This window comes from Psammomys obesus, unplaced genomic scaffold, assembly GCF_907164565.1.
Source record: "Psammomys obesus unplaced genomic scaffold, mPsaObe1.curated_primary_1811, whole genome shotgun sequence".
In the NCBI taxonomy this organism is placed as follows: domain Eukaryota; kingdom Metazoa; phylum Chordata; class Mammalia; order Rodentia; family Muridae; genus Psammomys; species Psammomys obesus.
This window is the reverse complement of record NW_026585987.1, coordinates 12,366,581-12,392,952: the sequence shown is the minus strand read 5'-3', so window position 1 is coordinate 12,392,952 and position 26,372 is coordinate 12,366,581. Positions and strand designations below refer to the sequence as shown.

Sequence of the window (26,372 nt, the reverse complement as noted above, 5' to 3'; positions counted from 1 at the left end):
TAAGACCTTTGATCCTGTTGAACTAACACTTGATTGTGTGCTTAGAGTGAGTTCTACAGAACTAGTCTGTCATTTTCATGTAGAAATCCACCTTTCCCAGAACCATTTGCTGAAGAGGTTGTCAGTTTTATAATACATGCCTCTGACAACATTATCAAATATTAGAGGATTTTGGCTGTGGGTGTTCACATCTGGGTCTTGAATTCTGTTTCTTAAGTTTATATGACATTTGTTCTGATGCTATGCTGATTTTGTCATTATGGCTCTGCAATGTAATGTGACATCAGTTATTGTGATACTTTATCATCATTCTGTCCAGGCTTTTTCTGGACTAAGGTTTTATGTGTATATGTGTGTGTATGTGTGTGCTTCTAAATAAAATTTGGAATTGATATTTCAAGGTTTCAAAAGGCTGTCACTAGAATTTTAGTAAGTACTCTGATAAGCTTCTAGTAGTGTTTAGGAATTGTTTGAACAAAATTCTGCCATTGATGAGGATGGGTTCCTTTGCATCAAGCTTCTCATGCATTTTTTTTTCTTTGTTGTCTTGATGTTTTTATTGAGGAAGATCTTTACTAGGTTGTTTAAGGGTGTGTGGTTGCTGCTATTGCTGTTAGCTGCTTTATGTCTTCTTTCTATTTATGTTTGTTAGGGACGTTTAGAATACTATTCATATTTTAAATGTTTATTCACTGACAGTTTTCTGTACATAATTTATTTAGTCATGTCATCATTTGTTAAACTTTGCTGCCTCCCTTCAACACTATTTCCCCAACAAACCCTCTTCTCCTCTTGGGTGTATGTCCCATTGAATTTAATTAGGGTTGCTTGCATGTGCCTGGGAGGAAGTTTTATGGACTAATTGCACAGAGCTTGGTGGTCTATTTAGAATTTGAAAGCAACACATTCTTCACTTACAGCAAGTGAAACTTAAAGCTGCTGGTTTTGAGTAGAGCCATAAGCAGGTCCAGGCTCCTGTGTAGAATGTTCTGTCGTTTGAACTATTTAACCCAATATACTTGCTTAGATCTGAGTCCTCAGTGGCAGATAAGAACACAGTCTTCATTTTGTGACTGGACCCATAACTGTTCCCCAGCAGAGGCCCTTAAGAATTTAGAGCAAGTTCCTATGATTACCTTTAGCCAGCTCCTCTACTATGAGAAAGAATCTTTGGCCTACTATAGGGCCTTCAGGAATAGTGAATCTTTGACAATGAACCTCCTAATTATCATGTGTTCTGAACCATGTTCATGATCTTTCTCTTATGTGACATTTTAATTTATATATTATCATTTACATTCAATTTTATTTATCAATTATATAAACTAATCATCTGCAATGCATATAAACACATATAAGTCATCAAATTATAATAAATATTATTTCTTTTTTTTTAATCAGTGGCATAAAACATTTATTGGAGTAAAGCCATCATTTTTTATGGTAAAACATACAAGAGAGCCAGACTTGGTGATATCCCTGCCGCTCTTCTCCAGGTGTCCACAGTTCACAATGAGCCACACATTTTCTTTTTTTTTTGAATTTTATTTTTTTCTTATCAGTTACATTTTATTAACTCTGTATCCCAGCCGTGTCCCGATCCCTCATTCCCTCCCAGTCCCTCCCTCCCTCCCTCATCTCCACCGTGCCCCTTGCCAAGTCCACTGATGGGGGGACCTCCTCCCCATTCATCCGATCCTGTTTTATCAGGTATCTTCAGGACTGGCTGCAAAGCTCTCCTCTGTGGCCTAACAGGACTGCTCCTCCCTTGGGGGGTGGGGAGGCCAAAGAGCCAGTCATTGAGTTCCTGTTAGAAATAGTCCTTGTTCCCCTCACTATGGGGAACCAATTGGTTACTGAGCTACCACAGGCTACATGTTAGCAGAGGTTAAAGGTTGTGTGTGCTAGGTACCTTGTTTTTTTTTTGAAGACCTCATTCTTAACAGTGCAAAAAATCAGAAGTTGTCCCTCTTGTACATGCTCAACTATTGACATGAAAACAGGCATTACCAAACACTAATCTAACTGTCTTTACTAAGGTATAAAAATCACACTTTCTTTGAGACCTTTGTTTGTTTCCTCTTTACGTGCTTCTAATAACTGGATAAGCATCGGTTTGAGATCATATTCCTGTGTTTCTGTTGAATTATCCTATCCATTGATTTTTGGTGTTGCTGGCGAAGCCATGCTGTCCTATTTTTTGTTATATGTGTTCTTATGCAGACCTCTAGCCATCTGCTTTATCCTTAACCTTCTCTGTTTGTTCTTGAAGTCTGTACTTCATATTGGGTCCGTCTATCTCTGGTGTCTGGAGTAGTCTTCAGGAAGATGAGAGAGGTCCACTGGCTCAAGAGTGGGTAATGGTGTTTCAGCTGTAGCTAAGGGAAGACACTTGTGCACAAGCGTGGGCTTGTGCATGGAAGTGTGCTTTGAAGGATAGGGTGCTAAAGCATGTACATGCCTGGAAGAGAGGATCTTAAGTACAGGAGAGGGTGCTGGTGCTGTTAAGGGGTGCCCTGAATACCTCAGCGGCCTATAGGCCTGTTGTACTGTTCTCCTTCCATTCAGATCTGTCTGGGCTTCAGGAATTGTTTGCCTGGATTCCACTGGTAGACCCACAGAAAAGGGGCTACAATGTTGAGAACGCTGTCCCAAGGATCCCTATGTTGCCCATGATGGAGGTGTTGGTGGGAGTGATCCAATGTCTGGCTGCTAGCTTAGAAGGACCCTGGACCTGGGGCCCTGCGTGCATTCACTTGAAGGCACACTCACTTGCTTATAGGCCTAATAGGAAAGCATAGAGGTTCGCTTGTTCTCTACTTTTAGATTAGGACCTGCAGGGCAAATGAGAGTGTAAGAGATCTGTCAGCTCCATGTTGTCCACTGTTTGGTCACCAGTCAGGGAGACCTATACTTGGGCAGCTGCCTCTGCTGTCTCAGTCACTGAGCACTGAGGCTTGTGCTTGGGGCAACCACTGCCAACTCTGCCAAACAGGGAGTCCCATGCTTTGAACAAGAGGAAGTGCAGGGGGGTTGAATAATCGCTACTTTCACTACCCAGAAACATCCATGGGTGACCTGGATCCAAACTGTCCCAGTTCACAAGTTGTCCCCTCTTGCCAAGAAAGCCTCAATGTCAATGTTCTGGCTTCAGCAGTCCCTCCACTCAACAATTACGGAGTTTCAGATCCTGTGCCCCATAGATATGGTGTAAGCTGCTCACCACCATCTTGGACTCCCCCTCATAACCAAATTTTAGCATTGTAGTCAAATAGAACCAACTACATAATAGGAAAATATAGAACAATTTTAAAAGTGTACTTGAAAATACCTGATAAACTTTAAAATGTTTCATAGCCTTAAACCTTTTGTAAAAAAATGCTTTTGCAATATCAAAATAACATACTGATTTTTAAGGGTGAAGTCACAAAGCATATCATGATTTTAGAAGTCAAAGTTAGTCTGATAAGAGATAGAATGAGATGTCGGGGCGGAGCCAAGATGGCGACTAGCACACACAGTTTCTGAGCTGTGGAAGAGATAAAGTTCTGAGTTGATGAGTGGAAGAACTTCTGAAGCCAGGGAAACAATGGAGAGACTTTCTAAACAACAGGGAACATAGCAGGAGGTGAAAACCTTGGTCTCGGGTCACCCAGGGACTTGTTTGGGGAAGGTGAGAAACGATCCTTTGATCTCTCGGCACTCCCCTCCCCCAGACCTCCCTCTTCCTCCACACAGCGGACTAGCCTTTCTCAGCGCAGAACTAACTGCCTGGGGCCTGCAGCCACTGAGGCGGAGCCCCAAGCCCTTTATCGGCAAAGGCCAGCAGTACTGGGTCTCGGAGCCCCAGATTCACTCGCGGCGGCTGCACCATCCTCCCAGGGCCCGAGTCTGCTAGACGCCATACTAGCTCCGCAGGAGCGCCATCACTGACGGTACGGCCCGCCCAATCCCACAGTGACAGAGAATACGCTATATACTCACCAAAACCAGACAGAAACGCCATACAAGCTAGACACACCAGGCGCTGGGCCTCCGAAGCTTGGAGAACACAGTGAAGAGACCCCAGGACTTCCCAGAAAGCATCTGGACTAGCAACCCAGTCTCCAGTTACAGCGGGACTTTCTAACCTGGCGGCGGAGCAGCACTGAGCTGGCGGGGCACATCAGCCCTCCAGTTTAAGACTAACCAGGGCCAAACCAGAGAACAGAAAGACTGGTTACCCCGATTCCCACTGACATGACCACCCTGAAATCTCCAGCTGCAGCAAGACCTCATAACCTGGCAGTGACAACAGCACGGAACTGGCGGAGCACATCAAAGAAGCAGGGCCAAACCAGAGAGCAGAGAGCCCAGATACCCTGTTCTCTGCCAAGTGACCTGCCTGTAAGTGAGTGAACCCTTGAGAATCTGCAGCTCCACTGATACTGGGTCCTGCTAAAACAGAAGCCAGGCATCGAAACCCCTCCCACCCATATACCCACTTTGGGAAACAGAGGGGCACTTGGAACATTGAAGTTCCTGCTCTGTGGGTCTAATTGAGGAGTTAAGGCAGTTAATGCCAGAAATTGCGCTGCGATCATCACTAGCGCCTGCGACATATACATTGCAGAGCCCCTCCCACACACTCAAGGGTTCAACATTAGCCATCACTCTGTCCCTTGAGACACACGCCCACACCCACTTACACACACACACACACATATACACACGCACGCACGCTTGCATTTGCCTCTGTTTGCGCCTGCGTACTTTCCTCCCACAGGTACAGCTAGTCCTCAGCACACGCTAAGGACACGGGACCTCTCTCAACTTCCTGAAGAATTCTCCAGACTCAAGAGAGAGACAGTACCAGTCTGATCGGCAGAATCCAAAAACAAACAGGGAAGGTCTCAGATAAGCCAATGGCCAGGGGTAGGCGAAAGAACACTTCCAACATAAATCAGGACATCATGACTTCACCAGCAAACCCCAAAATCGATGGATACTCCAAGTCATCAGAAGCACAGGAAAATGACCTTAAAGCCATGCTTGCTCAATTATTTGAGGCTCATAAGGAGGAAATGAACAAATCTTTCAAAGAGTTGGCCAGTCAATTGGAGATAAAGAAAGAAGAAATAGACAAAACCCTTAAAGAAACACAGGCAAACATAGCCAAACAAATAGAGGCACAAGTAGAGAAAAAATTAGTGGCATACAAAAAGGAAATGAACAAAGAAATAGAGTCCATCGTAGAGAGACAGGAATCCAAATTCAAACACATGGAAGAAATGGTGCAAGGCATGAAAACAGAATTAGAATCAATAAAGAAAACACAAAATGAGAAAACTCTTGAGCTGGAGAACTTTGAGAAAAGATCAGGAACCACAAAAGTAAGCATCACCAACAGAATACAAGAGATGGAAGAGAGAATCTCTGGAGCTGAAGACACACTTGCAGAAATTGATACTTCTCTCAAAGAAAAAGGAAAATCAGAAAAATTCCAATCACAAAATATCCAAGAAATCAAGGATGCTATGAAAAGACAAAATCTAAGAATAATAGGAATTGATGAAAAAGAAGACCCCAGGCTCCAAGGTCCAGAAAATATTTTCAAGAAAATCATAGAAGAAAATTTTCCCAACTTAAAGAAAGAGATGTCCATAAATATACAAGAGGCCTACAGAACACCAAATAGACTAGACCAGAAAAGAAACACATCACGTCACATCATAGTCAAAACACTAAATCTACAGAACAAAGAAAAGATATTAAAAGCAGCAAGGGAAAAAGGCCAAGTAACATATGAAGGTAGACCTATCAGAATCACACCAGACTTCTCATCAGAAACTATGAAAGCCAGAAGGGCCTGGGCAAGCATCATGGAGACTCTAAGAGATCACAAATGTCAACCCAGACTACTATACCCTGCAAAGCTTTCAATCAACATAGATGGAGAAAACAAAATATTCCATGACAAAACTAAATTTACGCAATATCTATACAGCAAACCAACCCTACAGAAGATACTAGAAGGAAAACTCCAATCCAACGAAAACGAATTCATCCAAGAAAACAGGGCATACAGATAATATCCCAACAAAAATGAAAAGAAAACAAGCAATGAAACAAGGTAAGATCATCGACTCCATTACAAAAGGAACTAACATGCATTGGTCAATATTATCTATCAATATTAATGGACTCAACTCACCAATAAAAAGACACAGGCTAACAGAATGGTTACGGAAACAAGACCCAACATTCTGTTGCATCCAAGAAACACACCTATGCAACAAAGATAAACACTACCTCAGAGTAAAGGGCTGGAAAAATGTTTTTCAAGCAAATGGTTCCAGAAAACAAGCTGGAGTAGCCATCCTAATATCTAATAAAATAGACTTTCATCCGAAGTTAATCAAAAAAGATAAGGACGGCCACTATATTTTCATCAAAGGAAAAATCCAACAAGAGGACATCACAATTTTGAATATCTATGCCCCAAATACAAGAGCACCTACATTCGTAAATGAAACAATTTTAAAGCTTAAATCATACATTGATCCTAATACCTTAATAGTGGGAGACTTCAACACCCCACTCTCATCAAGGGACAGATCAACCAGACAGACACCAAATAGAGAAATAAAAGCACTCACAGAATCCCTAAATTAAATGGACCTAATAGACGTCTACAGATCTTTTCACCCAAACTCAAAAGAGTACACCTTCTTTTCAGCACCACATGGAACCTTCTCCAAAATAGACCATATAGTTGGTCACAAAGCAAGCCTCAACAGATACAAAAGGATTGAAATAATCCCTTGTATACTATCTGACCACCATGGACTAAAGCTGGACATCAACAACAACAGAAACAACAAAAACCCGACACGCACATGAAAACTGAACAACTTACTACTCAATGACAGCTGGGTCAAAGAAGAAATAAAGAAAGAAATTAAAGACTTTCTAGAATTCAATGAAAATGAAGGCACAACATACCCAAATTTATGGGACACATTGAAAGCAGTGCTCAGAGGAAAATTTATAGCACTAAGTGCCTACAAGAAGAAATCCGTAACATCACATACAAACAACTTAATGGCCCAACTGAAAAACCTAGAAAAAAAAGAAGCAGATACACCCAAGAGGAGCAGACGGCTGGAAATAATCAAACTAAGGGCAGAAATCAATCAATTAGAAACAAATAAAATTATCCAAAGAATCAATGAAACAAAAAGCTGGTTCTTTGAGAAAATCAACAAGATAGACAAACCCTTAGCCAAACTAACTAAAAAGCAGAGAGAAACCATACAAATCAGCAAAATCAGAAAGGAAAATGGTGACATAACTACAGACACTGAGGAAATCCAAACGATTATTAGGTCATACTACAAAAGCCTATATGGCACAAAATTTGAAAATCTAAATGAAATGGATAACTTTCTTGACAGATTCCATCTACCAAAATTAAGTCAAGATCAGGTAGAAAGACTGAATAGTCCTATATCTCCCAAGGAAATTGAAGCAGTCATTAACAGTCTCCCCTCCAAAAAAGCCCTGGACCAGATGGCTTCAGCGCAGAATTCTACAAGACCTTCAAAGAAGTACTAACACCAATTCTCCTCAAACTATTCCACAAAATAGAAATAGAAGGAACACTACCAAACTCATTCTATGAAGCCATAGTCACTTTGATACCTAAACCACACAAAGATCCAACAAAAAAAGAGAACTTCAGACCTATCTCTCTTATGAACATTGATGCAAAAATACTCAATAAAATACTTGCAAACCGAATCCAAGAACACATCAAAGATATCATCCACCATGACCAAGTAGGCTTCATCCCAGGAATGCAAGGGTGGTTCAACATACGGAAATCCATCAATGTAATCCACCACATAAACAAACTGAAGGAGAAAAACCACATGATCATCTCCTTAGATGCTGAAAAAGCATTTGACAAAGTCCAACACCCATTTCTGTTTAAAGTCTTGGAGAGATCAGGGATACAAGGCACATACCTAAAGATAGTAAAGGCAATATACAGCAAGCCTATAGCCAACATCAAACTCAATGGAGAGAAACTTAAATCAATCCCACTGAAATCAGGGACAAGACAAGGCTGCCCACTCTCTCCATATCTCTTTAACATTGTACTTGAAGTCCTAGCCAGAGCAATAAGACAACTAAAGGAGATCAAGGGGATACAAATCGGAAAGGAAGAGGTCAAAGTGTCACTATTTGCAGATGATATGATAGTATACATGAGCGACCCCAAAGATTCAACCAGAGAACTTCTTCAGCTGATTAACACCTTCAGCAAAGTGGCAGGATACAAAATCAACTCAAAAAAAATCAGAAGCCCTCTTGTCTACCAAAGACAAAAAGGCTGAGAAAGAAATTAGGGAAACAACACCCTTGACAATAGCCACTAATAACATAAAGTACCTTGGTGTGACTCTAACCAAGCAAGTGAAAGACTTGTTTGAGAAAAACTTCAAGTCTTTGAAGAAAGAAATTGAAGAAGATCTCAGAAGATGGAAAGATCTTCCGTGCTCATGGATTGGTAGGATTAACATTGTGAAAATGGCCATCCTGCCAAAAGCAATCTACAGATTCAATGCAATTCCCATCAAAATACCAACTCAATTCTTTACAGACCTTGAAAAAAAGATTCTCAGCTTCATATGGAGAAACAAAACACCCAGAATCTCCAAAACGATCCTGTACAACAACAGATCATCTGGAGGTATCTCCATTCCCGATCTCAAGCTGTACTACAGGGCAACAGTAATAAAAACTGCATGGTATTGGCATAGAAACAGAAAGGAGGATCAATGGAATCGCATAGAAGACCCAGAAATAAACCCACACACCTATGAATACTCAATGTTTGACAAAGAAGCCAAATCCATTCAATGGAAAAAAGACAGCATCTTCAACAAATGGTGCTGGACCAACTGGATGTCTACATGCAGAAAAATGAAAATAGATCCATATTTATCACCCTGCACAAAACTAAAGTCCAAGTGGATCAAGGACCTCAACATAAAACCAGATACTCTAAATCAGTTGGAAAAAAAAGTGGGAAACAGCCTAGAACTCATTGGCACAGGAGACAACTTCCTGAACAGAACACCAACAGCACAGGCTCTAAGAGCAACAATCAATAAATGGGACCTCATGAAACTGAAAAGCTTCTGTAAAGCAAAAGACACTGTCATCAAAACAAATAGACAGCCTACAGATTGGGAAAGAATCTTTACCAACCCTTTATCTGACAGAGGGCTAATATCCAGTATATATAAAGAACTAAAGAAGCAGAAAAGCAACAAACCAAGTAATCCACTTAAAAAATGGGGAACAGAGCTAAACAGAGAATTCTCGAAAGAGGAACATCGAATGGCAGAGAAACACTTAAAGAAATGCTCAACCTCATTAGCCATTAGGGAAATGCAAATCAAAACGACCCTGAGATTTCACCTTACACCCATCAGAATGGCCAAGATGAAAAAGTCAAGTGATAGCACATGTTGGAGAGGTTGTGGAGAAAAGGGGACCCTCCTCCATTGCTGGTGGGAATGTAAACTGGTTCAACCACTTTGGAAGTCAATCTGGCGCTTTCTCAGACAACTAGGAGTAGTGCTACCTCAAGACCCAGCTATACCACTCCTAGGTATATACCCAAAATTTGCTCAAGTACACAACAAGGACATTTGTTCAACCATGTTCGTAGCAGCTTTATTTGTAATAGCCAGAACTTGGAAACAACCCAGATGTCCATCAACGGAGGAATGGATACAGAAATTGTGGTATTTTTACACAATGGAATACTACTCAGCAATCAAAAAGGAGGAAATCATGAAATTTGCAGGCAAGTGGTGGGATCTAGAAAAGATCATTCTGAGTGAAGTATCCCAGAAGGAGAAAGACAAACTTGGTATATACTCGCTTATATAGACCTACAAGATATGATAAACATAATGAAATCTACACACCTAAAGAAGATAATCAAGAAAGTGGACACAGGTGAAGGTGATTAATCCTCATTTAGAAAGACAAATGGGATGTGCATTGAACTTATGACAGGAGTATACCACAAAAGACATCTGAAAGACTCTACCTAGCAGTGTTTCAAAGCAGACACTAAGACTCATAACCAAACCCTCGGCAGAGTGCAGGGAATCATATGAAAGAAGGGAAGTTAGTATGATGTGGAAAGGATAGGAGCTCTACAAGGACCAAACATATCTGGGCACAGGGTCTTTTCTGAGACTGACACTCAACCAAGGACCATCTATGGATATAACCTAGAACTTCTGCTCGGATGTGGCCCATGGTAGCTCAGTAACCAAGTAGATTTCCAAAGTAAGGGGAACACGGACTATTTCTAACAGGATTTCAAGGGCAGGCTGTTTGACCCCCCCCCCCCGGGGAGGAGCAGTCTGTTAGGCCACAGAGGAGGACTTTGCAGCCAGCCCTGAAGATACCTGATAAAACAGGGTCAGATGAAAGGGGAGGAGGTCCTCCCCTATCAGTGGACTTGGAAAGGGGCAGGGAGGAGACCAGGGAGGGAGTGTGGGGTTGGGGAGGGAATGAGGGAGCGGGATACAGCTGGGACACAGAGTTAATAAAATGTAACTAAAAAGAAAAAAAATAATTAAAAAAAAAAAAGAAAAGAAAGAAAGAAGGTGAGGAGGACCTCCCCTATCAGTGGACTTGGGGAGGGGCATGCATGCAGAAAGGGGAGGGTGGGTAGGATGGGGAGGGGAGAAGGGAGGGGGTTATGGGGGGATACAAAATGAATAAAGTGTAATTAATAAAAGTTAAATAAAAAATTTTAAAAAAAAGAGATAGAATGATAAATAGAATTCATTATGACTAGGAGTGTTTTAAGTGACGATTAATATTTACTACTAATATATCTTCCGGTAAAGCTGCTGTTAGTCCTAAACAGATGTATAACCAAATCACCACACAGAGACTGGGATTTATTTAATTAACCTAGAACACAATGCTGGGCAATAGTTACTCCATCCTAAACCTCCAAGCCCTCAAGTTTCCTAACATTTAGATTTCCCACGTTATACTTGCTTTTAGTGAAATCTTAGGTCCAATCCATCTCTCCAAGTCGTTCCAAGATCTCTCTCCTCTGCTCTGTCCTCCCAACTCTCTGCCTCCCTTCTCTCCTCCTCCTCTGCCTCCCACCTGTCCTCCCGCTCCTCCCCTCTTTCCTGTCCTCTGGCTCTCCCCTCTCCCACCTATTCCCTTTCCCTGCTCAACATGTGGCTAATTACTTTTTTTGGAAATTTACACAAAGATGAGATAGGTGATGCTTAGAATAAGCACCACAATACAATATCTGGACTGAAACCAGAGAGTGAGGGAAGAAATCAACATTTGAGTGAACAAGGGTAAGGTGTATACATTTCCAAAGAACATTATACCAACATAAGAGGTTCTGTAATATTTTTGTCCTACACCATACCATGTGACAATTTCAAGAAAGCAGAATCACATCACTTGGTAGACCACATGGTTACTTTTTAAAAACATCTGTGTTTCTATAGATTTTACCAACACATATGCACACATATATGTGTTCTAAACTAGAGTTTGAATTTAAAGTTTAAACATATTCAATAACTGTTAATCTATACCAAGACATAGAGAGCGTATTAACCATTTAAAATCAGTCAGCATTAAACATTTAATGGCCATGCATACATTTAAAACAAACAGACAAAACCTTCCTTACTTCCTCCTGTAATTTCAAGCACTTTTTAAAATCTGTGAATCCAGGCAGGAGTCTGAATTTTGAACATCTATGTCCCAAATGCAAGGGTACTACATTTGTAAAAAAAAAAAAAAACAAAAAAAAAAAAAAAAAAAAACTTTACTAAAACTTAAATCACATATTGAACTCCACATATTTACAGTAAGAGGCTTCAGTATCCCTCTTTCACCAATGGACAAATCATCAATATAGAAATTAAACAGAAAAAGAATGAAACTAATGGACCTTATGAATCAAATGGACCTAACAAATATCTATAGAACATTCCATCCGAACAGAAAAGAATATACCTTCTTCTCAGCACCTCAGAGAACTTTCTCCAAAATTGGTCAAAGCAAGCTTCAACAGATTCAAGAAAATTGAAATAACACCTTATATTTTATTGAACAACCATGGAAACTTCAACAACAACAGAAACAACAAAATGCCAACAAACTCACGGAAAATGAACAATTCTCTCTATGACCACTGGGTCATGGAGGAAATAAAGAATGAAATTAAAGACTTTCCAGAATCCAATGAACATGAAGACACACTTACAGGACACAATGAAACTTATGGGACATGATGAAAGCAGTGCTAGGAAGAAATTTCATAGCAATAAATACCTTTATAAAGCAATTGGAGAGATCTCATACTAGCAATTTAAAAGCACACCTGCACAATTTAGAACAAAAAGAAACGAACACACCCAAGAGGAGTAGATGAAAGGAAGTAATCAAACTCAAGGTTGAAATCAATAAATTAGAAACAAAAAGAACAATAGAAAGAATCAACAAAAACAAAATCTGGTTCTTTGAGAAAATAAACATGATAGACAAAAATCTTAGCCAAACTAACCAAAAGGCTGAGAGATATCATCCAAATTTTAAAAATCAGAAATGAAAAGGTAAACATATCAACAGGCACTGATGAAGTGCAAAAAATCATTAGGTCTTATGTCAAAAATCTAAACAAAAGGAATGATTTTCTTGATTTATACCACATATCAAAATTAAATCAAGAATAAGTAAACATTCCAAGTCTTTAGCTCAGTGGTAGTGTGCCTTCAGGCCACAGAGGAAGACAATGGAGCCACTCCTGATGAGACCTGATAGACTAGGATCAGAAGAAAGGAATGGAAGACCTCCACTATCAGTGGACTTGGGGAGAGGGATGGGTGGAAAAGTGGGAGAGAGGATGGGATTGGGAGGGGAAGTGAGAGGGAGCTACAGGTGGATACAAAGGATTGGGAAAGGAGGAGGGAAGGAGCTACAGGGGGATACAAAGTGAATAAAGTGTAATTAATAAAAATTAAAATAAAAAATATTTTAAAAAAGAATAGGTAAGCAATTTAAACAGACCTATAAGCCATAAGGAATAAGAAGCAGTCATGAAAAGTTTACCAACCAAAAAAGTCCTGGGTGAGATGGTTTTAGTACAAAGTTCTACCAGACTTTCAAAGAAGAGTTAATACTAATACTCCTCAAACTATTCCGTAAAATAGAAACAGTAGGAACATTACAAAATTCACTCTATGAGAGCACAGTCACCTTGATTCCTAAACCATACAAAGACCCAAGAAAGACAATTTCAGAACAATCTCTCCCATGAACTTCGATGAAAAAATATTCAATCAAATACTTGCAAACTGAATCCAAGAACACATAAAAAACATCATCCATGATAATCAAGTAGGATTCATCCCAGAGATACAGGGATGGTTCAGCATATGAAAACCCATCAATGTAATCTACCATATAAACAAACCAAAAGAAAAAAATCTACATGATTATCTCATTAAAAGCCAAAAAAGCCTTTGAAAAATCCAACACCCTTTCAAGATAAAGTCTTAGATATATCAAGGATACAGGTACATATCTAAACACAATAAAGGCAATATACAGCAAGCTAATAATAGCCAACATCAAATTAAATGGGGAGAAAAATTAAAGTAATTCAACTAGAATCAGGCTGCCCATTATCTCTGTATCTGTTCAATATGGTATTTAAAGATCTAGCTAGAGGAATAAGACAACTCTAGGAGATCAAGGTAATACAATATCGAAAGGAAGATGTCAAAGTATTGCTTTTCACAGATAAAATGGTAGTATACATAAGTGACCCTCAAAATTCTGTCAGGAAACCCCTACAGCTGATAAATGCCTTCAAAAAAGAGGATGCATGCAAAATTATATATATATATTTCAGTAGCCCTCCTGTATGCAAGAGATAAATGGGCTGAGAAAAAAATTAGGTGAACAACACCCTTCACAATAATAACAAATAATATAAAATACCTTGGTGTTACTCTAACCAAGCATGTCAAAGACTTGTATGACAAGAACTTTAATTTTTTGAAGAAAGAATTTAGCAAAGGTATCATATATCCCATGTAAAGATATCCCATGCTCATGCATTGGTAGGATTAAAATAGTAAAAATGCCTATCTTACCAAAATCGGTCTATAGATTCAATGCAATTCCCATCAAAATACCAACACAATTCTGTACAGACCTTGGAAAAGCAATTTTTAACTTTATGTGGAAAAATAAAGGACCCAGGATAGCTAAAACAATTCTGTAAAATAAAAATAAATAAATAAACTTCTGGAGGTATAACCATCCCTGTTTTCAAGATGATAGAGAGCAATAGTAATAAAAACTGCATGGTAATAGGGTAAAAAAGAGACAGGTTGATCAAGAGAATTGAAGACTCAGAAATTAACCTACACACATAGAGAAGAAGCCAAAATTGTACAGTGAGAAAAAAAGAAATCTTAACAAATGATGCTCACCTAACTGGATCTCTCCATGGAGAAGAATGCAAATAAATCCATATTTATCACCCTGCACAAAACTCAAATCCAAGTGGATCAAAGACCTAAACATAAAACTAGATATACTAAATCTTATAGAAGAGAAAGTCAGAACAGCCTTGATCTTATTGGCACAGGAGAAAACTTCCTGAACAGAACACCAACAGCTCAGGCACTAAAACAACAACAATAAATGGGACCTCATAAAACTCAAATGCTTCTGTAAGGCAGAGGACACCATCAATAGGACAAAACAGCAGCCTATCAAATGGGAAAAGATCATCACCAAACTTAAATCTGACAGATGGCTATTATCCAAAATATACAAAGAACTCAAGGACTTAAATACCAACAAATGAAATAGCCCAATTTAAAAATGGGGTAGAGAGCTAAACAGAGAATTCTCAACAGAGGAATTTCTAATGACTGAGAAATGTTCAGTGTCCTTAGGAATTAGGGAAATGAAAATCAAAATGACTCTAAGATTCCATGTTACACCTGTCAGAATGGCTAAGAGCCAAAACTCAAGGGCCAGCACATGCTGGTGAAAATGTGGAGGAAGAGGAATGCTCATTGCTGATGGGAGTGAAAACTTGTACAACCACTTTGGAAATCAATCCAGATATTTCTTAGAAAATTGGGACTAGCTTTATACCTTACTACCCAGCTATACCATTCCTGGGCATATACCCAAAAGATACTCCACAATACCAGAAGATCACTTGTCCAAATATGTTTATTGCAGCTTTATTCTTCATATCCAGAAACTAGAAGCAACCTAAATGTCCCTCAACTGAAGAATCGATAGAGATAATGTGGACATTTACACAATGGAATACTACTCAGCTACTAAAAGCAAAGGCATCATGCAATTTGCAGGCAAGTGAATGGAATGAAAAAAGATTGTCTTGATTGAGGTAACCCAGACCCAGAAAGACACACATGATATGTATTCACTTTTATGTGGGCAATAGCCATAATGTACAAGATAGCCATGATACAACTCACAGACCCAAATAAGTCAAGGTGGGCCCCAAGAAAGGCTGCTTGAATCTCCTGAAGAAGAAGAAATAACATAGACCCCTGAGATGGAGTGATAGAGCTGTGTGGAAGAGGGGGTGGGGAGAGTATTGAGTTCAGGGATCAGGTATGGGGAGAGCATGGGTAGGAAGTGGGTGGTGGGAGAAGGAGGAACTGGAGAGAGAAATGACAATAATCTCCAGACCAGGAGAAGCCTACAATATTTCAGTGGGGTGACTTTAGCTTAGACAACTAACATAGTAGGAGTGACATGGAGCCTGAAGTTTCTACCTCTAATAGCCAAGTTTGACTTCCACTGGAAAAAGGGTGACACCAACTGACCCATAAAACCTTCAGCTCAAAATTTGTCTTGCTTAAAAGAAGTGTAGGGATTAAGATGGAGCACAGATTGAGGAAACTTCAAAGCAATGAGCTGCCCAACTTGAGGCCCATCCCATTCGAGAGAGCCAAGCTCTGACACTAATAATGATACTCTGGTATGCTTGCCGATAGTAGCCTAGCATAACTGCCTTTTGAGAGGATTCATCCAGAGCTGATGGAAACAGATGTGGAGACTCACAACCAAACAATATGTGGAGCTCTTGTGGGGGGGTCTTGTGAAAAATGGGAGGAGTCTTATGGAAGAGTGGGAGGAAAGACTGAGGGAGCTTGATGGGTCAAGGACACCACAAGACCTACAGGATAAAATAACCTCGGCCCACAGGGTCTCATACCTTCTGAACCACCAACCAAAAAGCAAGCATGGGCTAGACATAGACCCACATACATAGCAGATGGGCAGCATGGCCATCATGTGGGTCCCCTAACAGTGGGAGTAGGGGCTGTCTCTGAATGTGTTTCCTGCCCTTTCCCTAGCTGGGCTGCCTTGCCTGGCTTCAGTGGAAGAAGATGTGGCTTGAGGTGCCAAGGCGGGTTGGTACCCCATACAGGCATACCTTTCTCTGAGAAGAAGGGTACTGGGGAAGGAGGGAATGGGGACATGAAAGCCAGACTGGGAGGAGAGGAGGGTGGAGGCTGGGATCAAGCTGTGAAGTTTAAAAAAAAAATCAGTACTTAAAGAAAAAAAAAAGATGTGCAGTGAATAAATAATTAGAAAATGCAAAAAATAAATATTTAGAAAGAGAGAATAGAAGAACACATTATTTTAAAAAATGAAATGAAATAAATATTTTGGTTTTTTCTTTTTTATTTATTAATTGTTAATTTTTTATATTAATCACAGGTTATTTACTTTGTATCCCAGCCGTAGACTCCTCACTCATTCCCTCCCAATCCCACTCTCTCTTCCTCATCTCCTCCCTGCCCCTTTCCATGTCCACTGTGAAGGGAGGTTGCCTCCCCTTCCATCTGACCGTAGCTTATCAGGTATCTTCATGACTGGCTGCCATGTCCTCCTCTGTGGCCTAGCAAGACTGTTCCTCCCTCAGGGGGAGGGGGAGAAGTAAAGGAAGCAGTAGTTGTGTTCATGTCAGAAATAGTTCCTGTTTCCCTTACTAGGGAAACCCACTTGGTTCTTGAGCTACCATGGGCTACATCTGAACAGGGGTTCTAGGTTATATCCATTCAGAAATATATCTTTTGAAGGCTAGAAAGATAGCTCAAAAAGAAAATTGCCATGGTCATAGTATCTTTATACATAACAGAAACCCTAACTAAGACACCACATAATAGAACATCACAAAACCTTCGTAAAGGATGATGTTTTGACAGTAGGTACTGGGGACTAATTTGTTTCTTACTAGTTCTGTTGGTATAATGCTCTTTTGAAATGTATACACCTTACCTTTTTTCATTCAAATGCTGATTTCTCTCCTCCACTATCTGGTTTCAATCCTGACATTGCATTGTGATGTTTATTCTAAGCATCACCTGTCTCAAGTTTGTATAAACATGCCACCATTTGTTCTCCAATTTGTCAATTAAAATAACCATCCACAATGCTGAGCAATAGACAGGATAGGGTGGGCATCCTGGTACAGAGTGGGAGGAGAGGAAGAAAGCAAAAGAGGTAAGAAGGAGAGGGGAGGAGCCAGAGGAGAGGAAGGAATGGGAGGAGAAAAGGAGGAGAAGCTGCAGGAGAGAAGCTGGGAGAGAGAGGCTGGAGGAGAGGTCTTGGAATGATGTGGAGAGATGGACCAGACCTAAGATATCACTAAAAGCAAGTATAGTGAGTAAAATCTGAATGGTAGGAAACTACGTGGGCTTGGAAGTTTAGGATGGAATAACTATTGCCCAGCTTTGTGTTCTAGGTTAAATTAAGTAAATCCCAGTCTCTGTGTGGTGATTTGGTTAAACAGCTGTTTAGTATTAACCACAGCTTTACTAAAAGATATAGCAATAATAAATAATAATGACAATTACAACATAGTTCACTTTCAGTACTGGTATAGAGGAAATTCCCTCCAACATGATGATGGTACAGAGAAACACTCCACCTATGGTTGCAGGCAAATTCCTAAATAGAGAAACTGAAATGAGGGGTACTGAGGTTGAGGACACAGATTAGAGCATGACTGTTTAGTGAGTCTAGAGTTTCTCTAAAGAAAATGAAATCTTTACAGAGATCTACTTGGTGAAGTTTGCACAACAATGTTGGTGTCCCTAAGGTCACTGAGATAGACATATGAAGTGTTAAAAGTGGGAAATGTCAAGTGATATGCATATTACCTAGTGAAAATACATATATGACATATTTGATTGTTTTTGCTATGGTTACTCAATTTAAATTGAAGTAAAGAAAAAAACAGACAGTTTTAGGGGACTCTGCGAGCAACGAAATTCATCTTTCCTCTTAGGTTTTAGCCTTAAATATTGCTATCTTTTTTGTGAATCACCTTCTCCTAATGATTCCTGTGAAAGCTATGTCTATTACACCCTGAGGGTAAGAAAAAGTCATTCCAAGGCTTGTGTTCTCATAGAATTTCACCTTAGTTGTGGTTCAAATAAGAAATGTATTGGTTTACCCAGAAACGCTTTTGTCATCAAACAAAATGTCATGTATGAAGTGATTGAATGTGAAAAGGCTATTTGTTCCTTTAGCAAGGTACACAGGTTCAACTCCAAACAGGCCACTGAAGTGGTCCAATGACACCCCCTCAGGACAGATATGAACAGATTTAGTAAGAGCCTAGAGCCTCAGAGCTTGGAGTCCCAGAGCCTAAAAACTCAGAGGCTGGAGGTCTGGAGCCTGGGGACCAAATCTCATCACTGCACAGCAAATCAGAAAAAGGGCAAGGTTGAGGCATGGGCCTGACTAGCCAGAGACTTGGAATTTAAAGCCTGAGTAAAGTGTTGCTGGGCCAGATCCTTGGACTTCAGTAACGTCTGAAAGCTATGAAGTGAACCAAGGCAGCAGCAGTCAATATAGGTGAGGTCCTACCTTCACAAAGACAGGAAAGGAAGGGACCATGGGGAAGAGCCTTGAGAGATTCCATGGAGAATTGAGCAGAGCCCCAGGAATGAGAATATCTTCTCAAGCTCAGTAGTCCTGCTCAGTGGAGGTAGAGGAGGGTGGAGAAGCTAGAGAGGAAACCAGACATCTGCAGGGCTCAGGTTTGAATAGGTTTCAATTGAGTGCAGGTCTGGTTCTGTCTAGGGCAGTGACAGCTGGTATCATGCACAGTAAGGACATGTTCATCTCATCTTGAGCTACAGAGATTTTCTTTCAAGAATATCACCGCTAGACAAAAACTTCTCTTCATGATTGACATGGGCAGAAGTAGTAACAGGTGATGCGTTTGTGGTCAAGAACTATAGAGGCCATGGCTTAAGAGACTCAGAATATCTTGCTCTGAAATCCCTGGCGTGGCTTCCTCTAGTACCTCACCTCTGGTGGTTCGATGACTTTTCTATGTCTATGAGACTCTTTCCTCATCTTCATGAGGAAGATGTGTGGTTGCAAAGACTAAAGGATGGGACAGATGGATTAGGAGCTGCAGACCTTCTCCTATTTTGTAAGGAGGATTCAATAGGTCATGTTCAAAATAAGCCCATTTCTTGATGTATGTTAGGCAAGGATATGATGTCATGTGGCTCCAATTCATGAGGAAATCTTGTGCCACTTAAGAAAAGTTTTGCTACAAGTCTATAGTTGTGTGAGTTTTGATCTTTGAGATGCAGTGTTATCCTTCTAATAAGTTAAGTTTCTCTCTCTCTCTCTCTTTATATATATATATATATATATATATATATATATATATATATATATGCAGTTTGTAGAATTCTTGTTCTGTGATGTATTTGTTTGTTTATTTATTTATTATTCTTATCTCATATATTATATCTGGATCAGTTTCCCATTCCTCCAGTCCTTCGAGGTGTGCTGCATTTTCATAGACAAACTAAACACCATTCATTAAAACTTTAGTTCAAATATATATATATACTTAGCCATTTCCAAAATTTGTGGATCAATATTTGGAAGAATAGTTCAAATAATTGTATATGCCATGGGGGTCTTAGTTTCTCAGGAAGGAGTAAGAAGGCATTTTAGAAGTGCTGCTAGCTTTATTTGTAATAGCCAGAAGCTGAAAATAACCCAGATGCCCCTCAGTTGAGAAATGAGAAATTGTGGTACAACTACACAATGGAATATACTCAGCAACAAAAAACAAGGAAATCATGAAATTTGCAGGCAAATGGTGGGACCTGGAAAAGATCATCCTGAGTGAGGTATCCCAGAAGCAGAGAGACACACATGGTATATACTCACTCATAAAGGGATATTAGACATATTATATAGTATAAACATACTAAAATTGTTACACCTAAAGAAACTAATCAAGCAGGACTCTGACTAAGATGCTCAATCCCCATTTAGAAAGGGAAAGAGGATGGACATCAGAAGAGGAAGAAAACATGGAACAGGATAGGAGTCTACCACAGAGGGCCTCTGAAAGGCTCTACCCTGCAGGGTATCAAAGCAGATGCTGAGACTTATCGCCAAACTTTGTGCAGAGTGCAGGGAATCTTATGAAAGAACGGGAAGATAGAAAGACCTGGACAGAACAGGAACTCCACAAAGAGAGCAACAGAACCAAAACATCTGGGCACAGGGGTCTTTTTTGAGACTGATACTCCAGCCAAGGACCATTAATGGATATTACCTAGAACCCCTGCACAGATGTAGCCCATGGCAGCTCAGTGTCCAAGTGGGTTCCATAGTAATGGGAACAGGGACTGTCTCTGACATGAACTGATTGCTCCCTGAGGGGGCGCAGGGGGAGCAGCCTTGCCAGGCCAGGCCACAGAGGAAGACAATGCAGCCACTGTTAATGAGACTTGATAGACTAGGATCAGAAGGAAGGGGAGGAGGACCTCCCCTATCAGTGGACTGGGGAGGGGCATGGGTGGAGAAGGGTGAGGGAGGGTGGGATTGGGAGGGGAGAAGGGAGGGAGCTACAGGGGGGATACAAAGTGAACAAACTGTAAAAAAAAAAAAACTCAAAAATAAGAAATGCTGCTATAGTTACATCTTCATTTCTCTCTCCTCTCTATGTTGTTGAGACATGCCTCCTACTGTGATCCTGACTATCCTGTGCTTGAGAGTGGCCTCAGCTGCCACTGATTCCACCACCACCGCCCAATTCCAGTTTGGATGCTGAATGGCAGGAGTGGAAGACAAAACGTGAAAAAACACAGTCTGGTTGGTAATGTTGGAACTGTCTAGAGGGAACCCAGAGAGCTTGCTATTGGGGGTTACGGGTCAGCAGAGGCCATAGAAACTGCCTCTCTCTCTGAAGAATTACCTAAACTGAAATGAGTATAGTGTGGTCAGGATCTCTATTCCTAAACTTCTGATGAATGGTTTGATTCAGTGACCTGAGATCCCTCTCTCTGGTTTTTCTTCACCTATTGCAACAAGTACTAGGTCACCTTGTGCAGTGATTAAAAATAAATGTCAACTGCTATTTCCATTTCCAGGAAGAAGAAGCAGTGAGGAGAGCAATATGGGACGGGGGGAAATGATCAAATTGCACAATAAGGAAACTAGGCCGGGGAAGCATGGCTTCACCATGGAAATGAATGCCTTTTGTGACATGGTGAGTGCGACATGGGTAGATTCACAATTTTTCTCTTCAATTCATTGATATCTTTTCCTTTTCAATGATTTGTATTTTTTTCTTTAGGGACTGGTGAAGAATTCAGGAAAATGATGAACCATATTCCAATCCCAACTCTCAAGAAAGGGAAAAGTGTCCAGAAATGGCTGGCTGGAGATGTGTCCAAATTTAAAAACTGGAAAAAGAAGGGCTCTGTTACCTCTGTGAGGAAACAGGCATTGGTATGTCACATGCCTGTGTTCCTCAACCCCTGAGGAAATTAGGCAGTGGCGTGTCTCTGTGGATTGAGTGAGCTCATTTTCTAAGAATATTTTATTCTTCCTGTGCTTTTATGCAATGTGTATCAATCATTTCCATCTGCCACTACCTTAGCCTTACACGTCCACCTAGTGTTGTTAGACTTCATGTCATCTTACGGTGCTATTTATAACCTACAGAAATCAGTAGGTCCTGCCTTTATGTGCATGTGTGTGGCCAACCACTGTGGTATGAGAAAACTGCCAGCAGTGAAATCTCCAAAGACTGGCTTTCCCTTAACAGGCTTCCATCAGCTGCTAGCGGTTCATTTTCTGACACACTATTTTGCTGTCTAATTTGGAGTTGCTATTTGTTTGTGAATGATTGTCTTTTCTTCTCTGTTAGGGAACATGTAATTCTTGTTGGGCTTTCTCTGTGGTTGGTGCCATGGAAGGACAGATGTTCCAGAAAACAGGCAAACTGATCCCTCTGAGTATACAGAACCTAGTGGACTGCTCTAGACCTCAAAGCAATCTGGAATGTCATGTAGGCAATACATACTTTGTATTGGAGTGTATGAAGGAAAATGGGGGTCTGGAGTCTAAGACAACCTATCCATATGAAGGAAAGGTAAATAGATCTTCTATGCTATTGTCATTTCATGATTTCATGGCTGTCATTGCAGAACTCTCATTGTAGGGTTGTCTAGTGATATGGCAACTGATCCTGCTTATATAAACATGAGGAGCATGAAAACCTTTATATAGCATATAAATTTCTTCACTATAAAAATTTCTTAAGGACAGCATGATCTAAATGGGTGTCACTGAGTACATAAGAGCTGATTTTCAGTTTCAAATCTTCCAGTAGCATTTTCTTTCCTGGGATGATTTATAAGAGCCCAGACTTGGGGATGCTCAGCTGCAAAGTGCAGTGTGGTTCTGACTCTTGCTTCCCAGGGCCCAGAGGGAAGTAACCTGGTCTTTTAACTCATTACATTTTCAAGGAAGGACCCTGCAGGTGTAATGCAGGTAATTCTGCTGCTAGTATCAGAGGCCACATGTTTGTCCCAAGGATTGAGAATGCTCTACTGAAGGCCATGGGACCTTCTATAGGACCCATTTCTGTTTCAATCGATGCAAGGCATGATTCTTTCCAGGTCTATAAAGAAGGTAAGCATGTGTCCTTCCAGACATTAATTTAAAAATGTGTGATTTACCCATGGCATTTCTGTTCAACAGACCCTTTTTTAAAATACAAAACATGATGTGATTATGTGGGTTTACATATTTTACATTTATCTGGTTAATAATCCTGTGTGTGACCTCCCACTTGCACATTAACAGTTCAAAAATCCATAAAATTTACTGTTTAACTTAATTTCTCAATTTTTAAAAAATTATTTTGTTTTCAGAGGAGGGGGCGTCCCACCACCAACCACAGCCTTGGGAATGTCCCTGGATGGGGTAGAGGAGTCTGAGGGAGCCAGGGGAAGGAACCCGATCCTTCCTGACAGGCTCCCCTCTGGCCCACCGTCCCCCCTTAGACCCTGATGACCAAAGGGCGACCCCCCGCCAGTGGTCTTTAAACCTATTCGCTGGAACTGGAACACTACAAGCCAGGTACCAGGAAAGGGTCTGGGCGGACATGCGACATGGGGACAGAACGCCCCCATCCCACTGACCACATGACAACTGCTCCACAAAAGCCTGAGCAGCTGTGGAGGTGCAGGGAAAGGCCCCATCCCAATGATAAGTGCTCTGCCTTGCTGTAGGGAAAAGCCTGCGGGCTACTGGGCTGCAGAGCCAGCCCAGAGGTGGTGGCCCTGGGGGCGAGAGAAGGGATGGGAGGTAGCGGAAGGAAGGGGAAGTAGAGGAAGGCTGCCAGCTGCTGTCAGTAGTGTGGTCAAAGGGGACCTACAGGGGTCCAAGGGATGGGCCAGACCCGGGAGAAGACATGCCCTGCTCCCTGCTTCTCTTCCTCCTCAGCCAAGAGCCACCTACTAGGCACCACTGATACACGAACACAAACACATACCCCCGGGACGCACCTCTGGGCAATTTTTCAATTTTTTACATGTTGTATGTCTTTAAGACTTTTGGTGAGATGGCAGCATTTCCAGGATAACGTAAAGAGAGTCTTGAATGAAGTAATTTATACTCACTGGTGCTTGCTTGCAATGGGATTCTATTAGTAAAACCACAGATGCAGGCGAGTGCTTATGAATGTGTTTGCAAGCACATGGATTTCTCTGGATTCTATTGAGGACCTGTACCAGGATCAGTCAATGACTGATCCTATTGTTACCAGGTTTTTTTTTTTTTTCTTTTGGCATTTCAGTGAAATTAGAAAATGCCTTACTTATTGTTGGTGACCATTGTCATTATCAGGTTCGAGGGGCCTCTCGCTGCTTTATTGATTGTGTTTTTTAGGTATATATCATGAGCCAAATTGCAGTAGTGCTTTTGTCACCCATTCTATGTTAGTGGTTGGCTATGGCTTTGAGGGAAGAGAATCAGATGACAGAAAATACTGGCTGGTCAAGAATAGGTATGAACTCCTGAAGATACCTGATAAGCTAGGGCCGGTCAGAAGGAGAGGAGGACACCCTCTCTCAGTGGACTCAGAAGGGGGCAGGGAGGAGATGAGGAGGAAGGTGAGGATTGGGAGGGAAAGAGGGAGAAAGCTACAACTGGGATATGAGTGAATGTATAGAATTATGCTTAAAAAATTTAAAAAAGAATAGGTATGAACTATCAAAATGTACTGGAAGTTGGAAAAGAGCTTTTTTTCTGTTTCTAGTGACTGCCTAAGTCCTAGAAAATATTGTTCCCTTAAGTTAAACAGAAATCATCTTCTTTTGATTTTCTCTCATACCTATGTGTGGTATGTGTGCATATATACCTGCTTGCATGTGAACCCACATGAATGTGCGCTTTTGTATAAGTGTGCATGCATATGTTTGCATACATGTTTGTGTGTCCTTATAGAGAGACTATAAATTGACATCAGGTGTCTTTCTTAATTGTGCTCCACTTATCAGGAGACAGGGAATCACACTGAACCTAGAGTTCACTCCTTCAGTTAGTGTGCCTAGCCTGTTAATCCCAGTTATGTCCTGGCCTCTGGGATTGCAGACAATGTGTTAAGGCTAACTGGCATTTTGAATGTATAAGTGTGTATAAGTGTGCATTATACATTTGAATGTATAAATATGTATAAGTGCGTATGAGTGAGTGCCCCACGTGGACAGATGCCTGTGCGGACCTGAAAAGGAGATCAGATAACCTGGAGATCCAGTATGAGGGTGTGTAGTCTGACATATGAGCTGGGTGGGAGTTCTTGTCTCTGTGCTTGCAGGCATTGACCATCTCCAGCCCCCATCTTGGATTTCAGTGAGCTCCTGGATTTGAATTTTAGTTTTTTCCCTTGTGTGGGCAGAGCTCGACACTCTGAGCTCTCTCCAGAGCTGGAACAACCAACTCCTACTGTGTGGTCACAATGTTCAGATTCAGCCACCAGGTTCCTTGGGTGCTGATATCATATTTGTGCCATTGATTTTATAAAGTCTGATACAATTGCTATTTCTGAACCACTCATGGGTAAAAAGTTGTCCTATCTTTTCCTTGCTGTGATTTTCATAGTCCTTTGTGAGGTAACTATGGATTTTCATGCTCTGCTTTTTCATGTGTTTTCTATGAAGCTGGCCTCTGGCTCAACACTCAAATGAGTTATTACAATGATCCACTGTGCTGTTATCGTCACTAAAGGGAAAGCATGCTTTCTTTCAGCATGTGCAAAAAAATGGGGCCCTAGAGGCTATATGAAGATTGCCAGAGACCAGAGAAACCATGGTGGAATTGCTACATATGCCCCACAGTGTGAGCCACCTGGTGATGAGATAGAAGGAATAGAGTTAAGACAACATGGACAGAAGAGGTGTATCATTCTGGAAGCAACTGGCCATTGCTGGGTTTATCAGGCACTTCAGCCCTTTAAAATCCAGTACTAGGACATATTTACTTTACTGAGATATAGCCACTACTGCAACTGATACCATACACTTATTTGTACATATGTTTCTTTTCCACTGTAGCCCATCAAGTTTTTAAAAATAAAGCTTCCTTTAAACGGAGAGATGACTTAGAGGTTAATAACGCTGGCTGCTCTTCCAGAGGTCCTGAGTTCAATTCCCAGCAACCACATGGTGGCTCACAACCATCTATAATAATGAAATCTGGTGCCCTCTTCTGGCCTGCACATGTATATGCAGGCAGAACACTGCATACATAATAAATGAATCTTAAAATAAATAAATAAATAAATAAATAAATAAATAAATAAATAAATAAATAAATGTTTCTCTGTCATTTGGTTTTCCTTTATTGAGAATTCTCTGTTTATATCTGTACCCCATTTTAAAATTGGATGATTTGAGGATTTTTCTGGC

The 26,372-nt window shown here is 40.7% G+C and overlaps 1 protein-coding gene across 1 annotated transcript in view; it reads left to right on the top strand.

Moving 5' to 3' along the window:
• Positions 1 to 25,934, top strand: part of LOC129671906 (cathepsin M-like) — a 39,513-nt gene extending 13,579 nt beyond the window's left edge. The window contains exons 7-13 of the mRNA XM_055601073.1: positions 21,585 to 21,668; positions 21,752 to 21,900; positions 22,328 to 22,552; positions 22,929 to 23,094; positions 24,355 to 24,472; positions 25,364 to 25,425; positions 25,714 to 25,934. Of these exons, the coding sequence (XP_055457048.1) occupies positions 21,585 to 21,668; positions 21,752 to 21,900; positions 22,328 to 22,552; positions 22,929 to 23,094; positions 24,355 to 24,472; positions 25,364 to 25,425; positions 25,714 to 25,934 (1,025 nt within the window). The remainder of the gene's footprint in view (positions 1 to 21,584; positions 21,669 to 21,751; positions 21,901 to 22,327; positions 22,553 to 22,928; positions 23,095 to 24,354; positions 24,473 to 25,363; positions 25,426 to 25,713) is intronic.
• Positions 25,935 to 26,372: the final 438 nt, after the last annotated feature.